Here is an 18,274-nt window from a genome sequence, read left to right as displayed (position 1 = left end):
GACCTGCCTGTACATATAAAATAACTACTACCTGAACTAGATCAAAACATGTCCTTTTTGTTATTTTTTTGTTAACCTGGATCCCGCAATAGTTAGAGTGAATAAACCATGTTCAGCAACGGTTTATGGACTTTTTGTTTTTTCTCAGTTGTTCGATATTACGACATTTCGACCTTGCGGCGCGGTGGCCGGGTTGTCCTTACTAGGGGGGTGTCAACGGAGCGGCCTCGGGAGTTCGGGAGATGGGATGGATGCACTTACTGGCCCGGTGAAACTGACTACGCTGTTAGCCACGAACGCCGCGACGAACCGCCTTGGGAAAGCCTTGACAGCCAGCACCAACCGGCCGGCTTACCGCTTTTTTCCCCAGCATGGTGATTATGCGTGTGACCGCTGGCCGATCCATGTGCTAAATCTCGATACTAAAAACATGGTTGGCTGGCGCCCAGCGAAAAATTGTCAGCCAGGAAAACTGGGTCAGTCCGAAGCGATTCCCGAAAAGTTGGAACTGTTTAGTCAAGCGTGACACTTTGTTGGATTTTCTTACTCGTGCGGGCGGGCGTGAGCTGGCAAGGCATGGTAAGGCAGGCAGTGGGAATAAAAATAAGTAGGTAGGAGTTGCAGTAAGAGGCGCAATGAATTTGATCTTTTGACTTGACATTCATTTCCCTGGAATTCCAGTTGACCGTGTCGCCTGTGGTGCGTCTTGACTTTTGGTGTGCTGTTTGTTTGCCTTTCCACGCACACTCACTCTCACTTACACGCTCACTTGGTCATTTTTTTACTTGTGTTTGCGACACGATTGATCGGCAGAAATGGCGGACTTTGACGATGAGCCTATGTAAGTCAAGATCGCATGAACACCACAAATCGAAATGATTTTTCGCCCTCTCAAATTATATTTTGGGGATTTTATATCGGCGGACTGACTTGTCACCTGCAGCACACTGTCCGCCGGCGCATTGGACGCGCTCAAGGACTTCTATCACGAGCGGGACGTGCACGTGGAGAAGTTCGAGAAGCTCAAGACGCAGGCCGACGCCGTCGAGATCTTGAGCATGCGGGACATGTTCAAGGAGGATTGGCAGGAGAGCCAGTTTTGGGTAAGTGCTTATTAGCCGTTTCCATCAGTTCTTTTGGGGACTGCGAATGGATAAGGAGGGTGGACTTGTGAGGGGGAAGAAACCCGCATAGGGGCGTTTCCATGTTCACATTCGCTGGATTGATAGAGGGCACTTGGATCCAGCCAAGCTCTGTCTCCAGAGTTTTACGGGGCTCTGAGTTGGGATGATGTCGATTTGGGATATGCGCTGGAGAGCAGTGGTGTCAATGGGCCGACAGACACCACGGTGTTTTTGCCTCAGAGCTACCAGGGGCTGAAGAAGTTCGTTTCATAAGAATGAGTTCGGGAAGCTGACAAGAAGGCCAGTACTCGGATGATTGCGCGACGCTTCTCGCAGAGCAATTGCTCGATGGAGCCACCGAGGAGACCACCATTGCGATTGTGTCGGCACCCAGCGTATTCGTCGCAATCAAGAACATCTTGGTAAGTTGGCATCTCCTATCAGATTTAGGCTTGATCATGAACATGCCCTCATCCGGAAAAGGGGTCACAAGAGTGCTAACCATCGCAACAGAACGCGGCCGATTACACGCTGCCGAAGCCCAAGCTTCACCTCCTGGAACACGATCGTCGGTTCGAGGTGTTCCCGGAGTTCATCTACTACGACTTCAACCAGCCCCTGAAGGTGCCTCTCGAGCTCAAGGGGAGCGTGGACCGCTTCATCGTGGACCCGCCGTTCCTGAACGCCGACACCCAGACTAAGAGTAAGTTGTCGCCGTCGCCTTCTTCATCACGTATCGTATCGGCCTTTCTTACTAACCAACCTGCCCACCAAAAGCCGCTCTCACGATCCGGCACATCACCAAGTCGGTCCACCCGGAGGAAGTCCGCGCCATCGTCTGCACGGGCGAGCGCATGCAGGACCTGATCCTGCGGCTCTACAAGTCGTTCGGCGTGCGCACCAGCACGTACGAGCCGGAGCACCACGAGCTCCAGAACGAGTTCCTGTGCTATGCCAACTACGAGGGCAGTAAGTGGGGCTTTAAAAAGGCCCAGGAGAGTACAAATGAGTAATGCAGACATAAAGACAGGAAGTTGCACGCGCTTGCGAACCTGGATTGATTTGTTTTTGGCGTTATCCGTTTCGCTTCTTACTTCATAGAACGTCAGAGAGGGATCTGGAAATGACGATACGATGCGTACGAAGAGGGGGCTAGCCCGCAGGAAAAGGGGGCTGGTATGATAGACCATGAAGCATGTAAAGGCACGCTTCTAAAATACATCTCGGAATCAAAGCCTTATGGCTATCAATCTGCAGGACGAAAATAGACTGCGAGTGATGTGATCGACATGAATTCATGCGTTTGCGACCGTACAGAGAGGCGTCTTAGGCTGCTTGACGTAGTTGGGGCCGGCAATGCAATATTGCTCAGTTTGCCCACCACCTTCAACCTGACTGTGCGGCCTGGTCTAGTTAACCCTTCAAACAAGGCTCTCCATCTAAATGGCGAAAATGTGTTCTTTTACCTCCATGATCAATACACATTCCACCCGCGAAAGCCATGACAAGAACACGCTTCTCCAGGCTCCCAGCGTCATCCGAAGACCTGGAGTTGAATCCATCGCCTTGTTTCGCCAACAAGCCATTGTCGCAGGCTGATGGAATATCTTCATTGAGTGCACAGGAAGCTATCCAATCTTGCCTTCTATGTAATCAACATCTGAGAAAATGCCTGCGGTGCCAGCTTGGATATACTTGTAACGGCCCAGCCTTCGGAATATTGGGATACGAGCCACACTGTCCTGTTGACATAACACCAGCCCCAGGCCCGGGCTTGGGGGCCTGTCACTGGAGGGTTCAAGAACCTCGTTCACCAGTCCAAGGATGAAAATCCGTGTGATGTTTCGGCCGTTGATGCCATCCCTGATAGTTACAGAGTCTGAGTCGGTGTCCCCCAACATGATGATGGTGTCATCTCTTTGGTCGGCATCAAAACTCTCAATGGTGCTCTTCAAACTCTGGGACATATCCGCCAGGGACTTGAGCGACCTAACGAAACCCCTGAAGTGGAGCAGTGCCTGATTGACGTTCCCATATGGCTCGTTGGACCTCTTCAGTTCAACATCAACATCCATAAGCGAAAACATACTCTGATCGCTCGTGAAGACACCGTCAAGGTGTAGATGAGCGAACTCTACTTGGCCATTCACTGTTGCCCACGACCAGGAAGGTGCAAGGTTGCTGTTGATGCGTTTCAAAGGCAAGCGGCTTGCTTTCCATAGGAGTTGTGATAAAGAGAGGAATACTTTATCTGTTGCCAGGAACAAGCCCGACACATACATGATGTTGTGGTCTCTTTCGAAGCCATAAGCCCGAAAAACATCGTGTATGTGGGATGCGAATGCAGATATTGCGTGCAGCCGATCGCCTGAAAAGGATAGGTTCCTCCTTGTGAAATCAAAAACCCCAACCTCCCATGCAATCTTCGGTGGAATATCTCTTTGACAAGCAGCCGGATATATATCGGGGACGAGCGATACTGGTACGCCCATGTTCCGATTCGGAGTCCGACTGAGCGTTGAGTACCTACCACAACACTCTGCATAGGACGACACACAGCACCAATACAGTTGGCTCGAAAAAATTAATATACGGCGGGACAGGAGCGATTCTTGCATCGTCCACGCGCGCTTCGTGATTGGTTCCTCGCATATCGGGTCCGGAGTTTTGGGAGTTAGAAAGACGTGCCCTTTCTGCGAACCAGCTGTGCAAACGACTTGGATCGGGCCAGACCCATAGTATGTTGACGCGTTCGGGTCACGAGTTAACCCTTCTGATGTGTCGGCTGCCGAGGCGGCGCTGATGGTGACCGTACTGCTTCCGTAATAGGATCCCATATGTGCGATCTCACGTCCTTTGTCTTCGTCGTCATCTTGTAAGATGCACAAAGCGTCGATCCAAACGAAGTGTAGGTCTGACATATCAATGATGAGCTCAATGGCATGTCGGATAGTCTTGGGCAAAGTGCAAAGTGGTATTCCCTTCTTCAGTTCTCCCTGGGTATCGGCCGTGAGTCGAATGGGATTGCCTGTCTTTCCCCAGCAGTAAGACAGAATAGCAAAACCAGAAGACGCCGCTAAAGCTTTTTCCTTCTCACTCATTGTCCTCAGCTCTTGGAGTCGCACAATTGTATCGTCTTGAGAACGAATTATCTCTAACAGCCGTGTTGGTAACTCTGCGGGATCGATGACCTCGGACGGTATCATAGCCCCCAAAGGATGTTCGAACTTTTCTTGAAGGTGTGTCTTGTCGGCTCTCAGCCATGCTGCTCGGCATTTCTCATGGTACTGCATGCATGTTTGTAGACATTCACGGGCAAATGCAATACTCTTGAGCGAAAACACGTCAGTTTCCATAGGGCGAGAACTTATTTCGACTGCGAGAGGGTCATCTAGTACCGCTCAGTAAGTGCCTTTATAGTTTTCAATCAGGATGAGAAACTCACCTTCGCTACAGCTGACGTCCAGAGTGTTATTGTTTGGGCCGCGAAGGGTGCGGGTGCTCATCCCCCAGAGTCCAACAAAAAGAGCACAGTCGATATGGCCATCATTCTCACGATGAGCTTCCAAGCCGAAGGGGATCAAAGATTGGTTTTGTTCGCTGAGGATTTCTTTCAATTTGTAGGATGGGATATTCACAGCCTGATCCAGAATCCATTCGTACAGGTAGCAGCCGTCAAGCGAAGCTCTTATAGCATCGTCAAGATTGCTCCCCAACTTGAGGAACGATGTTACAAACGTCCCCTCAGCGACATGCAACTGTAACTGGTTGCAGTACCTGCAAGTATGCGGCTTTTGGATAGTGAACTGGTATGGCGACGGATGGATTGGTCTATAATCACGAGTACGAAGTGAGGAGAATGCTGTGAAGTAATCTAGGTCCGCGTGGTTGGGATGTTCATCCTCCATAATGACTAAAGTGCAGGCCGCGGATGTTATAAAACAACGAGTGGTAGAATGTGAACACAACTATTCCCTAAATCCTTACGTTCAAGACCTGCCCTGTTTAAGGCACTGAGAACCCTAGTTCTCTGATTATCTATTGGCTAGGCAAGTAAGTACAATTCTATGTAGGGAAGATGTTGGAACCAGGCCGAACGTACCGAATTCTTACAGTGGCTGACAGTTAGGTTGTGTAACGACAAGGATAGGTTATCGTTACTCTGCAATGACCTTTGCTGGAGTGAGAGTCTTGTATCCTGACATCGCAACGATGGTTTGGGGGGCTCTTCATTTCTCCAACGTTCATCATTTGCCTTCTCCTACTCAGCGATCACCCATATTCAGCGGCGTTGCCAAACCGTCAGCGGTACAAGGACAATTGAACCATTTCACCAGTATTCGAAAGTTGTCGGTCGCGTGCGGGAGGGAAGGGAGGGGGCCTGGAGCATGGGTATCAGAAAAGCAACGTTTATTATAACACCTCAAGGTGATAATGGAAGCGAGGGGCGGGGCTGTGGGCAATGAATATCTGTGTGAGCGACCTGTCCCGGCACTGACTTCATAGTCCCTGGTTAGAAGTACCTGTTGGATATGTAGTTTATGATCAATAAACTATTGGTATGAAGGAGATACAGTAGCCGAAAAAATTCCTGCCGCTTACCTTCGCAAGCACCCAGTCCTCCATACATTGGCGAAGCCAGGCCGGGCAATTGCCAATCACTGGCGCAGAGATGGACGTGTTGATGTCGTGCCAGAGGAGGAGCCAAGGCACAATTTCTCAGCTTCGTATTCATCGCAGCAGCAGCCCCTGATTCACGTCTGCAAGGACTGGGTCTTGTGAAGTCTGGGTTTCTTTAGTCAGTTGTGTCATTCCTCTTGTATTCGGGCCCTGCATTCCCCAGTTCGTCCAGTATCCAGTCATCACCCCAAGAGGAGGTGCTCGAAGACCACGGAGAGGTACCTAGGAATCGTAAGGTGCATAGGCTTGTGATTGACACTGGCATGGTTAAGCATGGTACATGGTACGGTGCCAGCAAACCAGACCTTGTAGGGTACGCCACCAAACAGACATTGCATGTGCTACGTGGGACTAATGAGGCATCAGACATTTGTCCAGAGATAAGCCACAGGCAAAAGCAAGGTCTCGATTAAATCTTCGCGTCAGATTGAAGAGATATGAGTATTTACGATAGCATCATGAGGGGTTGACTTCGCTGATATTACTGCAAATCTGCCTGCCCTGTTAAGGGGCTGATCGTGACACCCAATGTAAGCAAAGAAACATGCACCAACCACCTTTAATTCCTCTAGGCGATCAAAAAAACATGTTACAAAAGGCCAAAGTGATGGTTCTCGAAAGAAAAACCGCCTCGGATGATATGCCAAAAAGTAAAAAAAAAAATTGTCACGACATCCGCAGGATTTGAACCTACGCGACCGAAGTCATGAGATGGCTGAAGCTCACACTGAGCATTCAAGTCTCACCCATTAACCACTCTGGCAGGATGTCGGAAATTGGTTGATGAAGTAAAATGATCTTAGTGCGGCCTATATCCCATCAAGCTGCAACGCATCCTATCAGACCCACCCAGAAGACTGGCTTATCGCTGATAGAACTTTTAGAGCCAGACCCCACCGAAATATTTCCTTATCCCACCTGCCCAACTTTACCGCAGTGATTGCTTGAGTGAAGCAGCTTTATCAGTCAGTAATCCAGCCAAGTCGACAATTGCGCATCAACAGTTATTCTCTGAGCCAGAGAAGACAGACCAAACTCCCTACGAAACCAGCAGGACTTTTCACGATGGGCATCAAAAACAAGCGCACGACGACCAAAACCCGTCGCCATCTGCGCGATCTCGACCAGATCAAGGCCGACTTATTATCGCCGAGGCACCTGGAGCTGTACAAGGAGACAAAGGCGACCGACGACCTTCCGGACTTGGGCAAATGGTACTGCGTCGAATGCGCCAAGTGGTTTGAGAGCGAGCGGAACATGATATTTCACCAGAAGGGCAAGCCTCACAAGAGAAGGTAAGTTCGACTGGGGCGTTAACCACATCTGTTTGGCATTACAAGTTCTGACCATGTTGCTTTCTATAGAGTCAAGCAGATGAAAGAGGAGCCGTACACCCAGAGAGAGGCCGAGGCAGCCGTCGGGCTTGGTGTCGACAACGAAGGCCCCAGCAAGGTGGTTGCTAAAGGCGAGGATGAGGCCATGATGACTTGAAATGCCACAAATGCATCATGCCAATCCTGCCTTTCTGCAACCCAGCGGCTCCATTGGCGCAGCAGTTCTGCTGGCTATGGCCATGCATGACCTGCCAATATCCCACGGCATGATAGTGTCTGCAAGGCGTCTCGATACCCCCATCGCGATAGAACCCGGGCATGGCTTCTTGACAAACTGTCCCCGTATCTATCTGCTATGCTTAGACGCGTTGAGGCTACCTATTATGCAGAGGACAATTAAAGGCAGCCCAGACTGACCCTTGATACAATACATATTGGTGAACTTGTGAACCTGGTCTTCCTCCACGGATCTACACTCATCGGACCCCTCTTCCTCGCGGCAAGGCACTACCGCGGCCCCGAGCAATACCTGATCTGCCTCGTGAAGAGGAAACACCGCCACGTGAAGGTTGCGGCATGCGAGACTGCCGAGCTGGCCGCGGGGCCGGTGCTGAGAATTTCTTGGGTGTGGGTTTGGAGGTAGTTGACGGGTTTTCGACGAAGGAGAAGTCGGTAGTCCTGTGTTGGCGTCAGTAGAGACCCTACAGTCAAATGCAAATGCAACATACATGAAAGTTGTTTCCCCATCCGGCGGCTCTCCACGCTCTGTACTTCGAGCCCGGGCTGGATAAACCGATTTGTTAGTGAACGACACTGCTAACTCGAAATGTTGTTATCATACCTGCAGGCGCTGCTTGTTCTGGCTCTTGCTGTGCTTGCTGTTTCGCTCTCCTAAACGACTCAGCGATAGGACCCTTCGCACACATAATGTTAGCCCCCATGTTCCAGAGTAGAGACCACCACCTGTATGTAAGTATGCATTTCTGCGCTGCACCACGCGCTCTCTTCTCCACGTACCTCGGGGAAGTCGACACAGAAGGCGTTCATGTTGAGCCCGTACAGGAAGCTGGCGAAGTCCTCGCTGAACCGGGCCAAGCTCTCGTGCATCAGCTGGAAGTGCATCATGTTGGCCTCGAGGTCGGCCACGGCGTCCGACAGCTCGGCGAAGGCGGGCTCGAAGACGTTGAGCGGGAACGGCTCGTGGCCGCCCTCGGCGGACCGCTGTGCCGAGTCGCGGAACGAGGAGCGCGAGGACGGGCGCAGGGGCGTGGTCGGGCGCGACCGGGAGGTGGAGCGAGGGCGCTGGGGATGATCTGCCATTGTTTCGTGTTTCGACTCGACTGTGGGCGACTGACTGGTGGTTGGGGGCGCAGGTAGGCAGCAGCTTTGTTTTGGTCGTTCGAGGATCGTCGAATGGGAAAGCAGGTAAACAGTCGGTTGGTTCGATCTCTTGCGGGCGGTGACACACGGTGTACCGTGTGTTTTCGTGGAAGCTGTCTGTCTGGATGAAGTCTAATGAAGACGCCGGGTCGTTTCAGGCGTTAGGCTTCACGATGACAGTTTGTTGGAGGTTGAGATGAGACAGAGTGTGAATAACCTCGTATCTCGGATAGATGTCATATCGCGTTTCGCAAATGCTATCGTACACATGCAAGACTGCCAGTAAAACCAATGCCAGCTCGATGGGCTAGCGCCTAGCGGGGTCGAAGTCAATTGCACATTGCTTTGCTGTCCCGCACTTTAGCTGGGTCGAGCTCTTGAACACCACCTAAAACAAGTTCCCAAGTCCCCCAACTGGAGAATGCAGCACCGGTGCAAGGGTTCTACAGATTGGTACAGCAGGCATAACAAGCATAAATAAACAGAGGCATGGCATCAATGCGGATGCAATGAAACACACCATGGATGGTGATAGCTGCTGCTAATGATGGCAGGCATACCCAAACCCGCGGATCCTTAATAAGGGTGTTCTGACCAATAGCGTAATTAGTGGAGGGATAGGTGCTGGATTGGGCCGCTTGGGCGCATGCTCCCGGGAGCAGCGGAGATTTGGGGGATGAGATGCAAGAGATGATGACGAAGGACTAGTGGTGCCGCGACTGGAGCCACCCTCCGTCTCTCACCAAAAAGCCAGGATTTCCAATATGCCAACAAACGACAGCCAACATCTCCCTGTGTAGCGCTGTCGCATCTCGCAGCGCCTGTTGTCCTCGTGATCGTGTTCCTCCTCCTTTCATTGCCCGCTTCCCCTGGACTCGCTTAAACCCTGTCGGAATCCCCTTTTAAGCTTCTGTCAACGAGTGCCATCGCAAATCCACTTTGGGCTTGCAAATCTCGACCCACGAGCACACGACGCCCTCCCATCTGCGGCGACGGGGAATTTTGTTCTACTCTAACCGGCTCTCCAGTCGATCGGGTCGAAGCCTATTATTCGTTTGAAGCGTCTTGCCATACCACCACAGCACAGCCCCTTGTTTGTGCGCTGCAACACAACACCGACCTCGCTTCCTTGTGAATACATTTGATAGTGGAGGGGTTGCGCAATCTACTGTAGCTGTACCTGAGCCTGCGCCTCGATTAGTACGGGTCTCCCGGGCTCGGCTACGTCCCAACTTACCTTCGGACCATATGAAAGCCGCGCTGGGCACTACACCTTCCGTCGTCCTGGACAGAACATTGAAACATACGACCTGCGTACTTCCTGCGCATCGACTGCTATCACGGCCAGCCCAAGCAGCTAGACCAACCTTCCCCGCTCTTGTTCGTATCACAAACTTTACGCGGTCGCTACATCAGACTACCGTTTCGCCTCGGACGTCACTGCCGCGCTCGCCACGTCGCTTGTATCACACAAGCCCACGCTTGTTTCGGGGAAGCAGAGAAGCTACTCGGCGCGAGACATCTTCGATTCACTCTAGATCGACCACTCAGGGCTATCATACTCTACACAGCAGCTTGAGCTCACTTCTTTACCTTGTTCCAGTCCTTGTTATCGGTATTGGAGGCATCGTTGTATACGGCACCAAAACGACCGAGGTCGCATTACCTGAGACTACGTCAGACCTAGACCACTTCGAGGTTGTTCTAGATATAGATCCCAAGATGGAGGGTACCTTAGGGAATTTGACGGCGGAGCAGCAAGTCAAGCTGTGCGAACTATGGAAGCTCATCTACCAAGTTTGCGGCGTTTCGGAGGACGAGGTCGCGGAGGCTGAAACTCCAGGCAATGCTCTTCAGCCAAGGACAGACTCCGACGGCTCGGGCCAGCCGAAGAAGGAGAAGAAGCGCCTAGGGCTCTTCAAGAAAAAGGACAAGAAGGACAAGGAGAACCTCGACGAGAAGGCGCCGGTTGTGGCTACTTTTGATGGCATCAAGGAAGACGATGCGGACGACAAGTACGGCCAGAACAAGGTCTTCCGCGAGACCCTGGCCACTCGGTCACCCGAGAGCATTCGGCACACCATGTGGGGGATGATCAAGATGGACCACCCCGATCAGTTGTTACTGCGCTTCCTGCGCGCCCGCAAGTGGGATGTCAACAGGGCTCTGGTTATGCTGGTTAGCACCATGAAGTGGCGACAGGATTACAAGGTGGACGACGACATTATGCTGAACGGCGAAGAACACTTCGCGGAGAAGGAGAAGTCAGGCACAGACGCCGAGAAGGCCTTTGCCAAAGATTTCCTGATGCAGATGCGCATGGGCAAGAGCTTTGCGCATGGCACAGACAAGGATGGGCGGCCCATCAACACGATTCGGGTGCGCCTGCACAAGGGTGGGGAGCAAAGTCAGGAGAGTCTCGAGAGGTACACCGTCTACTTGATCGAGACGACGCGTATAATGCTTCAGTACCCTGTCGAAACAGGTTGCATCGTTTTCGATATGACTGGCTTCTCAATGGCGAACATGGACTACACACCCATCAAGTTTATGATTCAAACATTCGAGGCCAACTACCCCGAATCTCTAGGCGTTGTCTTGGTGCACAAGTCGCCCTGGATCTTCCAAGGTAAGATGACAAAACGTTCGCTAAACCCTCAATGATGTACTAATGTTTCTCCGTGTAGGCATCTGGAAGGTTATACGCGGCTGGTTGGATCCCGTCGTTGCCGCCAAGGTGAACTTCACGAGCAATGCCAAGGAGCTGTCCGCATTTGTGCCCCTGAAACAGGTACCCACCGAGCTGGAAGGCGAGGAGGCTTGGACCTACCAGTACGTCGAGCCGACACCCGGCGAGAACGCCAAGCTCAAGGACACGGCGACCCGGGACAAGCTGCAAGCGGAGCGCGAGGTCCTCTGCGAGGAGTTCGAGGCTAAGACATTGGAGTGGATCCGCGAGACCGATGCCGAGAAGCGCAAGACGTTAAAGACGGAGCGCGACCAGGTGGCGAAGAAGCTGCACTCGAGCTACTGGCAGCTGGACCCCTATGTGCGCGCCCGCAGTCTGTACGACCGCATTGGCGTCATCAAGAGTGGCGGAGAGGTCGACCACTACCCGGAGCAGAAGAAGACCAACGGATCTGCGCCGGCGGTCGCTGCGCAGACTAACGATGATGACGTCGATTGATCTGTCTGTACTCTTGCGGGGAGGGGACGAGAAGATGAAGACGGAGAATGGCTGGGGCAACATTGGAGGAGCTCATTCTGGACCTCCTATTCGGGATTTAGGGAGGAGGAAACTCGAAACTTTTTATATAGAAAAAATGCGGGGTTACATTTCGAGTGGTTTGCATGACTTTGATACCAAAAACCTCTCTCACTCACTCATGCTGGAAGAGAAGAGAAATACAGAACGTTGTTCCAACTTTATAGCAGTGCAAGTACGTGACTTGATGTCGATTTCGTGGTGTCTGTTGAGGAAGAAATAACAGGTTTCAGAGAGCATGTTAATGGTAGTTTGGGTGGAAGCTCTGCTGGCCTCGTGTGCCCCTTACTGTGTTACTGTCAAAAACGGGGTTGTTCGATTCGATGTCTTCGATTCCTCATGATGGATCAGATGGGGACAGGGCACCGAAGTGTACATGGCTTCGTAAAGGGGGAAAATAGCATAGGCAAGATCGCGGTACTTGGAATATGCAAGTCTTGTATTGCTCGCTCGTACATCAATTGTGTCTATCTACCGGAACTGATATCGGCAGCAGATTGTCCCCGAACGGATCCTGAGTGTAACCACACAAGATCGTGTCATGACTGCGCACATCGTAAAGTCGTTCTGAAACCCAGCCCGTCCTGCTATGAGCACGGAAAATGGAATATAGTTGGCAAAGCCTTGTCCGTTCCCCTTCTCACTGGGTTCGGCGTCTAGACTTTCTTTTACGTGCAACGTCGTTTCTTGAAAGGCAGATAGATCATACGCCCAATCGCGTGAAGCCGTCGATGACAGGTCATATATGAGCCAGCTTTTGGCACAGATGCGCGACTGGTCGTCTACAGTAAACTCTACTACGGCAAACGGGTACGTATTTGGTAGCGGCCCTACGGAACACCAAAGACCACATGCGAGAGTCAATTTGGTAGGTAAATGCGTAGAGCCGGTTGGTATCGCTCTGTTCGCGTTCTATTTTTGATAGGTTGATGTATAATACCTCCAACCAGTAATGCTGCTTGGTGCCATTGCTTAGACGCGCCAGTTCACTTAATTGGAAGTCTCCAACTCGTTCATTGGTCGACCGAGCTCTCGAGTTGCACAATGCATTACCTCCTCGGATGGAGGAAAGGGGAAACGGCATACAAATACCTCAGGAGACACACTCGCCGGCCTTCACTCGTCTTTCGGCATCTCGCCCCCCGGGTAGCCGGGCAAATGGCTGGAAACAATAAATAAGCCAAGATATTTGGCTTCGGTGCTTCGCGGAAAACCGAGCGGATATACTAAGTCGGCCGAGGGGTGCGGCTCCTCATTCTGGGGCAGACCCAATGAGCTGCTGGCGACGGTATGGAGCTGGCTCCACTTCTAGATCTCCAGGTCTGCAAGATTTTTTTTTCTCGCTTCCCCCCCCCATGGCAGTTCAACCGTCTCAGAAATGCCATGGCAACGGGGGGGGGGGCTTAGTACATTGCTCCTTAAAACCGCGGTTGGTTTCCTCGGACAGTTGATGGATATCGAAAGGCGTTATATGGATAATTGCTGACGTGGAACGCATGGCTGGAGATTCTATACCCTACGTAATGCGTGGCCGTTGGTATTGAGATTTGAGATTGTCCAATAGCGTTACACTAAAACTAATCAAAGCTCTGCTGTTTCAGAGAGAGGTTCAGTCTACTGGACCATGGGGCCCTGGTTTTACATGTGACCGAGGTTCGTGTGCTCCTACCTAGTTGCTAGTCAGTTCTTCTTCGTGCCGCGCACCCAGCTAGGTATGTATCTCAAATTGCCTGCCTATAGAAAAAATTACTAGGTTGTTCATTGGTGAAAGCACTAGCAGCATACAGGGTACGAAGAACCTATCGTGGGTAGAACACCTAGGTGCTGCAAGCTGCAGGCAAAAGCGCTTAAAAAGGCGCCTTGCAGGTCACGTAAAATGCTATCGTAGTCAGAACCGGTAACTATGACCTGGTCTTGGGAGCAGCAGCTGCTACGTCGTGATAGGGTAATAAGCTTAATTGAGAACATGCTCCGGGTGCCCTATACTCAGGACATCGACCAATATTTATCTGCTCAGTAGTTGGACTGTTAAAGTATAATACACAGTGAATATAAACAATTCCAACGGATGCAGCAGAGCAGGACGAAAGGGAGGGTTGTTGCGTAGCATCGCCCGAAATACCGAGTCAAGGGGCTAACCTTTCGTGGCTGTTGATGCATTGCTGGCCAAAAGAGCCGCGTCCACATTCCGATGCGGATTTGTAGCCCGAAACAAGAGCGTGCTCCTGTGTGCAGAGACGGAGTCAGGTACCCGACTCAGAAGATAGCTACACACACCCTGGTATTCTTGGACATATCAAAATATTCTACTGGCAACAAATTATATTGAAGACTTGGGAATATGTGAACAGTAGGCCTCTCAGACACCTGCAGTGAGGCAGTGAACACACACAAAGCCCGATAAGGAAACATTTTGGGCAGGTTGATGTCGAGATAACGGCAATATGACGCCAGCGTGCACGTCTGAACAATAGCGAGGCGCTGATTCGTCCGCTGGGCCGAGTGTCAATCGCTGTTACCGAGAGGTACCTCTGGCTTTCCAGCAGTTTTCTGGGGCCAAGCTGGCAGCAAGGTCCAGCTCGGCCTCTAGCGTGGAATCTGGGGCCCGGCAGGCCTGTAGGCTTCTTGCCTTCGCCTTTTTCATCAATCGCAGGCCAGCAACACAAAAGGCCTCTCCACCTTTCCTCTTCACCTTGTTTCCTCATACACCATCACTCCTGGGGAGAAGTCAAGTTTTTTCTTTCCTTTTCTCTTTTTCACTTGATCATTGGGAGACAAGTCTGTTACTGTCTCAACCTCTCCACTTCCCTAATTGCGTTTCTGCGAGAGCTTCAATTGCTCCTCGACTGATATCAGCTCGACGCCACACACCCCTCCTAGTATCCTAGGTACTCAGGACCGCACAGTTCCCTCACAATGTTGGCAACTCGTCAGGTCCTGGGCAATGTTGCCCGCTCGCGGGTCATGGGCAACCTGGCCCTGCGCCGCACAATGGCCACCGTTGGTGACTCCCCTCTGGACCGCAAGGTAAGCTAAGAGAAAGAAGGCGGGCAGATACGACCTCGTTGTCGCTGCCGCCCTCTCCCCCGCTGCTGTCGTCGTCGCCGTCGAAATGGGAGTGCTAATTTATTTCCCGCAACTCGTCACAGGTCAAGCAAAACAACTGGGAGGACAACAACTTCATCAACTACAAGAAGATGTCCGAGAACCTCTCCGTGGTCCGCAGCCGCCTCAACCGCCCTCTGACCTACGCCGAGAAGATTCTCTACTCTCACCTGGACAACCCCCATGAGCAGGACATCGAGCGCGGCGTCTCCTACCTGCGCCTGCGCCCTGACCGTGTCGCCTGCCAGGATGCCACCGCCCAGATGGCCATCCTCCAGTTCATGTCCGCTGGCATGCCCTCCGTGGCCAACCCCACCACCGTCCACTGCGACCACTTGATTGAGGCCCAGATTGGTGGCGAGAAGGATTTGGAGCGCGCTGTCGGCATCAACAAGGAGGTCTACGACTTCCTGTCCTCTGCCTGCGCCAAGTACAACATTGGTTTCTGGAAGCCCGGCTCTGGTATCATCCACCAGATCCTGCTCGAGAACTACGCTTTCCCCGGTGGTGAGTACTGAATCTGATCCGAAACTGTGGCCACTTTTGGAAGAGACTAGCTAACAAAACACAGGTCTCCTCATTGGTACTGATTCGCACACTCCCAACGCTGGTGGTCTGGGTATGTGCGCCATTGGTGTCGGTGGTGCTGATGCCGTCGATGTCATGGCCAACCTGCCCTGGGAGCTGAAGGCCCCCAAGGTTATTGGTGTCAAGCTTACCGGCGAGCTGTCCGGCTGGACTTCTCCCAAGGACATCATCCTGAAGGTTGCTGGCATTCTCACCGTCAAGGGTGGCACTGGTGCCATCGTTGAGTACCACGGTCCTGGTGTCGACACCCTGTCCGCCACTGGTATGGGTACCATTTGCAACATGGGTGCCGAGATTGGTGCCACCACCTCTCTGTTCCCCTTCAACGACCGCATGTACGACTACCTCTCTGCCACCAAGCGCAAGGATATCGGTGACTTCTCCCGCACCTACGCCAAGGAGCTCCGTGAGGATGAGGGTGCCGAGTACGACCAGCTGATCGAGATCAACCTGTCTGAGCTCGAGCCCCACATCAACGGTCCCTTCACCCCCGATCTGGCCACTCCCATCTCCAAGTTCGCCGAGGCTGCCAAGGCCAACAACTGGCCCGATGAGGTCAAGGCTGGCCTGATCGGCTCTTGCACCAACTCCTCGTACGAGGATATGTCCCGTGCCGCCTCCATTGCTCAGTCCGCCATGAAGAACGGCATCAAGTCCAAGGCTCCCTTCTTCGTCACTCCCGGTTCCGAACAGATCCGTGCTACCATTGCCCGCGATGGTCAGCTCGAGACCTTCGAGGAATTCGGTGGTACCGTTCTCGCCAACGCCTGCGGTCCTTGCATTGGTCAGTGGGATCGTCGCGACGTCAAGAAGGGCGAGGCCAACTCGATCATCTCTTCTTACAACCGTAACTTCACCGGCCGCAACGACGGCAACCCCGCCACCCACTCTTTCGTCACCTCTCCCGATCTGGTCGTCGCCATGTCCATTGCTGGCTCGCTCTCCTTCAACCCCCTGACCGACACCCTCAAGGGCAAGGACGGCAAGGAGTTCAAGCTCGAGGCTCCCACTGGCGCCGGTCTGCCCGACCGTGGCTACGACCCTGGCCAAGACACCTACCAGGCTCCTCCTCAGGACCGCGCCTCGGTTCAGGTCGCCGTTGCCCCCACCTCTGACCGTCTCCAGGTTCTGTCTCCCTTCACCGCTTGGGACGGCAAGGACGCCACCGACATGCCCATTCTCATCAAGGCCCAGGGCAAGACCACCACCGATCACATCTCGATGGCCGGCCCCTGGCTCAAGTACCGTGGCCACTTGGACAACATCTCCAACAACATGTTGATTGGTGCCATCAACGAGGCCAACGGTGAGGCCAACAAGGTCAAGAACGCCACCACTGGTGACTGGGACGCTGTCCCCGCCACCGCCCGCGACTACAAGTCCAAGGGCATCAAGTGGGTCGTCATCGGTGACTGGAACTACGGTGAGGGTTCTTCTCGCGAGCACGCCGCTCTCGAGCCCCGCCACCTCGGTGGTATCGCCATCATCACCCGCTCCTTCGCTCGTATCCACGAGACCAACCTGAAGAAGCAGGGTATGCTTCCCCTGACCTTCGCTGAGCCCGCCGACTACGACAAGATCAAGCCCGATGACAAGGTAAGCTATTCTCTCCGTTTGCGAAATTACAGTGCGAAACAGCTGCTAACATTTTCCCTAGATCGACATCAAGTGCACCGAGCTCGCCGTTGGCAAGCCTATCACCATGGTTGTCCGCCCCCAGGACGGCAAGGCCTTCGAGGTCAAGCTGAACCACACCTTCAACGCCCCCCAGATTGAGTGGTTCAAGAACGGCTCTGCTCTGAACACCATGGCCAAGTCGCGCGCGTAAATATCACGAAGTGTGTGACGATGTGAAATAAAGATACCCGCTGGATGGACAGACTAGAGAGGTGGTTGGAGAAGACACGACGGGGACGAGACAAATAGCATTTTTGGGGAGGTTTGCTAGAATCGCAAGGGGTTTTATAATGTCTTCTGGTACGGACGTTGTGTTTTCATGGATTATAGCCCGCACATGGACGTCGCCTCCTTTTCTAGTCATCTGTACAAATTCAAATGTTCGAACTCAATATTTTGTGTTCCATTGCTGTGAGTGTGGTGTGGTCTGTCAAGCGATGACAGATACTAACCAGGTGATTTGAGGTACTAATAAAATACGAGTTCCTACAAACAAGGCCACTCGTATCCCATGTATTGAAAAACATTTTATTATTTACTGCTAGAGATCGGCGAAAATGAACTGTAGAAGGCAATCAAACCCGGTGAAATGGGTGGCAGATATGTCTCGGGGATTGCATCGACGGATCTAATAAAAGCTCCATCCATGTCCTCCTTACATAAGGCCGCCAGGTGCCGACGAGCCTAGCTAGCGTCATGGCCTGCAAGGGTTGGGTTGCATTTGCGGGTCCCCGAATCAGCGCCTGGCGCCTGGTTGGATGCATCAATGCTGCTTTGCTCGCTATGGGCGTTCGGTTTCGCCATGACAGTTTGTCCCATTTAATTGTACTGGTCGAGGATTTGATGACACGCGACCAGCTCGACTTGTTTCTGCAAGAGGGCCTTTCACCCATTCCCTCTTGAAAAAGTCGCCTTGCTTGATTGAGGGAGCTGCTGGCAGAGGTTTTGCAAAGCCTTCTTCTGCTGAGTAAATTAAAGCGAGAAATTGGAAACACCACCCACTCCTTTGGTTGAAACTACTGGAATCTGCTTGGTCATTAGCTCCTTTACCTGCCACAAGCTTTCTCGATCCCGCCATCGCCCTGCCGTCAACCCAACCCACCCAGAAACGATCAGCGCAA

The 18,274-nt window shown here is 52.4% G+C and overlaps 6 protein-coding genes across 6 annotated transcripts; 4 read left to right on the top strand and 2 right to left on the bottom strand.

Moving 5' to 3' along the window:
* Positions 1–815: 815 nt before the first annotated feature.
* On the top strand, positions 816–2,137 carry PG985_015037 (uncharacterized protein; the record flags this gene model as incomplete). The annotated part of the gene is made up of 5 exons (XM_066834803.1): positions 816–841; positions 944–1,103; positions 1,430–1,546; positions 1,638–1,827; positions 1,902–2,137. 5 exons carry the CDS (start codon positions 816–818, stop codon positions 2,135–2,137), a joined length of 729 nt encoding a protein of 242 aa, XP_066677413.1.
* Positions 2,138–2,752: 615 nt separating this feature from the next.
* PG985_015036 (uncharacterized protein) lies at positions 2,753–5,032 on the bottom strand (the record flags this gene model as incomplete). Its single annotated transcript, XM_066834802.1, has 3 exons — positions 2,753–3,492; positions 3,826–4,515; positions 4,570–5,032. The coding sequence occupies 3 exons, from the start codon at positions 5,030–5,032 to the stop codon at positions 2,753–2,755; spliced, it is 1,893 nt and encodes a 630-aa protein (XP_066677412.1).
* A 1,837-nt stretch (positions 5,033–6,869) lies between these two features.
* Positions 6,870–7,295, top strand: PG985_015035 (uncharacterized protein; the record flags this gene model as incomplete). The annotated part of the gene is made up of 2 exons (XM_066834801.1): positions 6,870–7,099; positions 7,169–7,295. The coding sequence occupies 2 exons, from the start codon at positions 6,870–6,872 to the stop codon at positions 7,293–7,295; spliced, it is 357 nt and encodes a 118-aa protein (XP_066677411.1).
* Positions 7,296–7,614: 319 nt separating this feature from the next.
* Positions 7,615–8,458, bottom strand: PG985_015034 (DASH complex subunit DAM1; the record flags this gene model as incomplete). The annotated part of the gene is made up of 4 exons (XM_066834800.1): positions 7,615–7,816; positions 7,867–7,921; positions 7,980–8,007; positions 8,156–8,458. The coding sequence occupies 4 exons, from the start codon at positions 8,456–8,458 to the stop codon at positions 7,615–7,617; spliced, it is 588 nt and encodes a 195-aa protein (XP_066677410.1).
* A 1,308-nt stretch (positions 8,459–9,766) lies between these two features.
* Positions 9,767–11,705, top strand: PG985_015033 (uncharacterized protein; the record flags this gene model as incomplete). The annotated part of the gene is made up of 2 exons (XM_066834799.1): positions 9,767–11,147; positions 11,206–11,705. The coding sequence occupies 2 exons, from the start codon at positions 9,767–9,769 to the stop codon at positions 11,703–11,705; spliced, it is 1,881 nt and encodes a 626-aa protein (XP_066677409.1).
* A 2,994-nt stretch (positions 11,706–14,699) lies between these two features.
* PG985_015032 (aconitate hydratase) lies at positions 14,700–17,304 on the top strand (the record flags this gene model as incomplete). Its single annotated transcript, XM_066834798.1, has 4 exons — positions 14,700–14,810; positions 14,933–15,395; positions 15,460–17,072; positions 17,134–17,304. 4 exons carry the CDS (start codon positions 14,700–14,702, stop codon positions 17,302–17,304), a joined length of 2,358 nt encoding a protein of 785 aa, XP_066677408.1.
* Positions 17,305–18,274: the final 970 nt, after the last annotated feature.

This window comes from Apiospora marii, assembly GCF_038362585.1.
Source record: "Apiospora marii strain CBS 49790 chromosome Unknown utg000012l_segment0_segment0, whole genome shotgun sequence".
NCBI classification, from domain to species: Eukaryota; Fungi; Ascomycota; class Sordariomycetes; order Amphisphaeriales; family Apiosporaceae; genus Apiospora; species Apiospora marii.
This window is presented reverse-complemented; position numbering and strand designations above follow the sequence as displayed.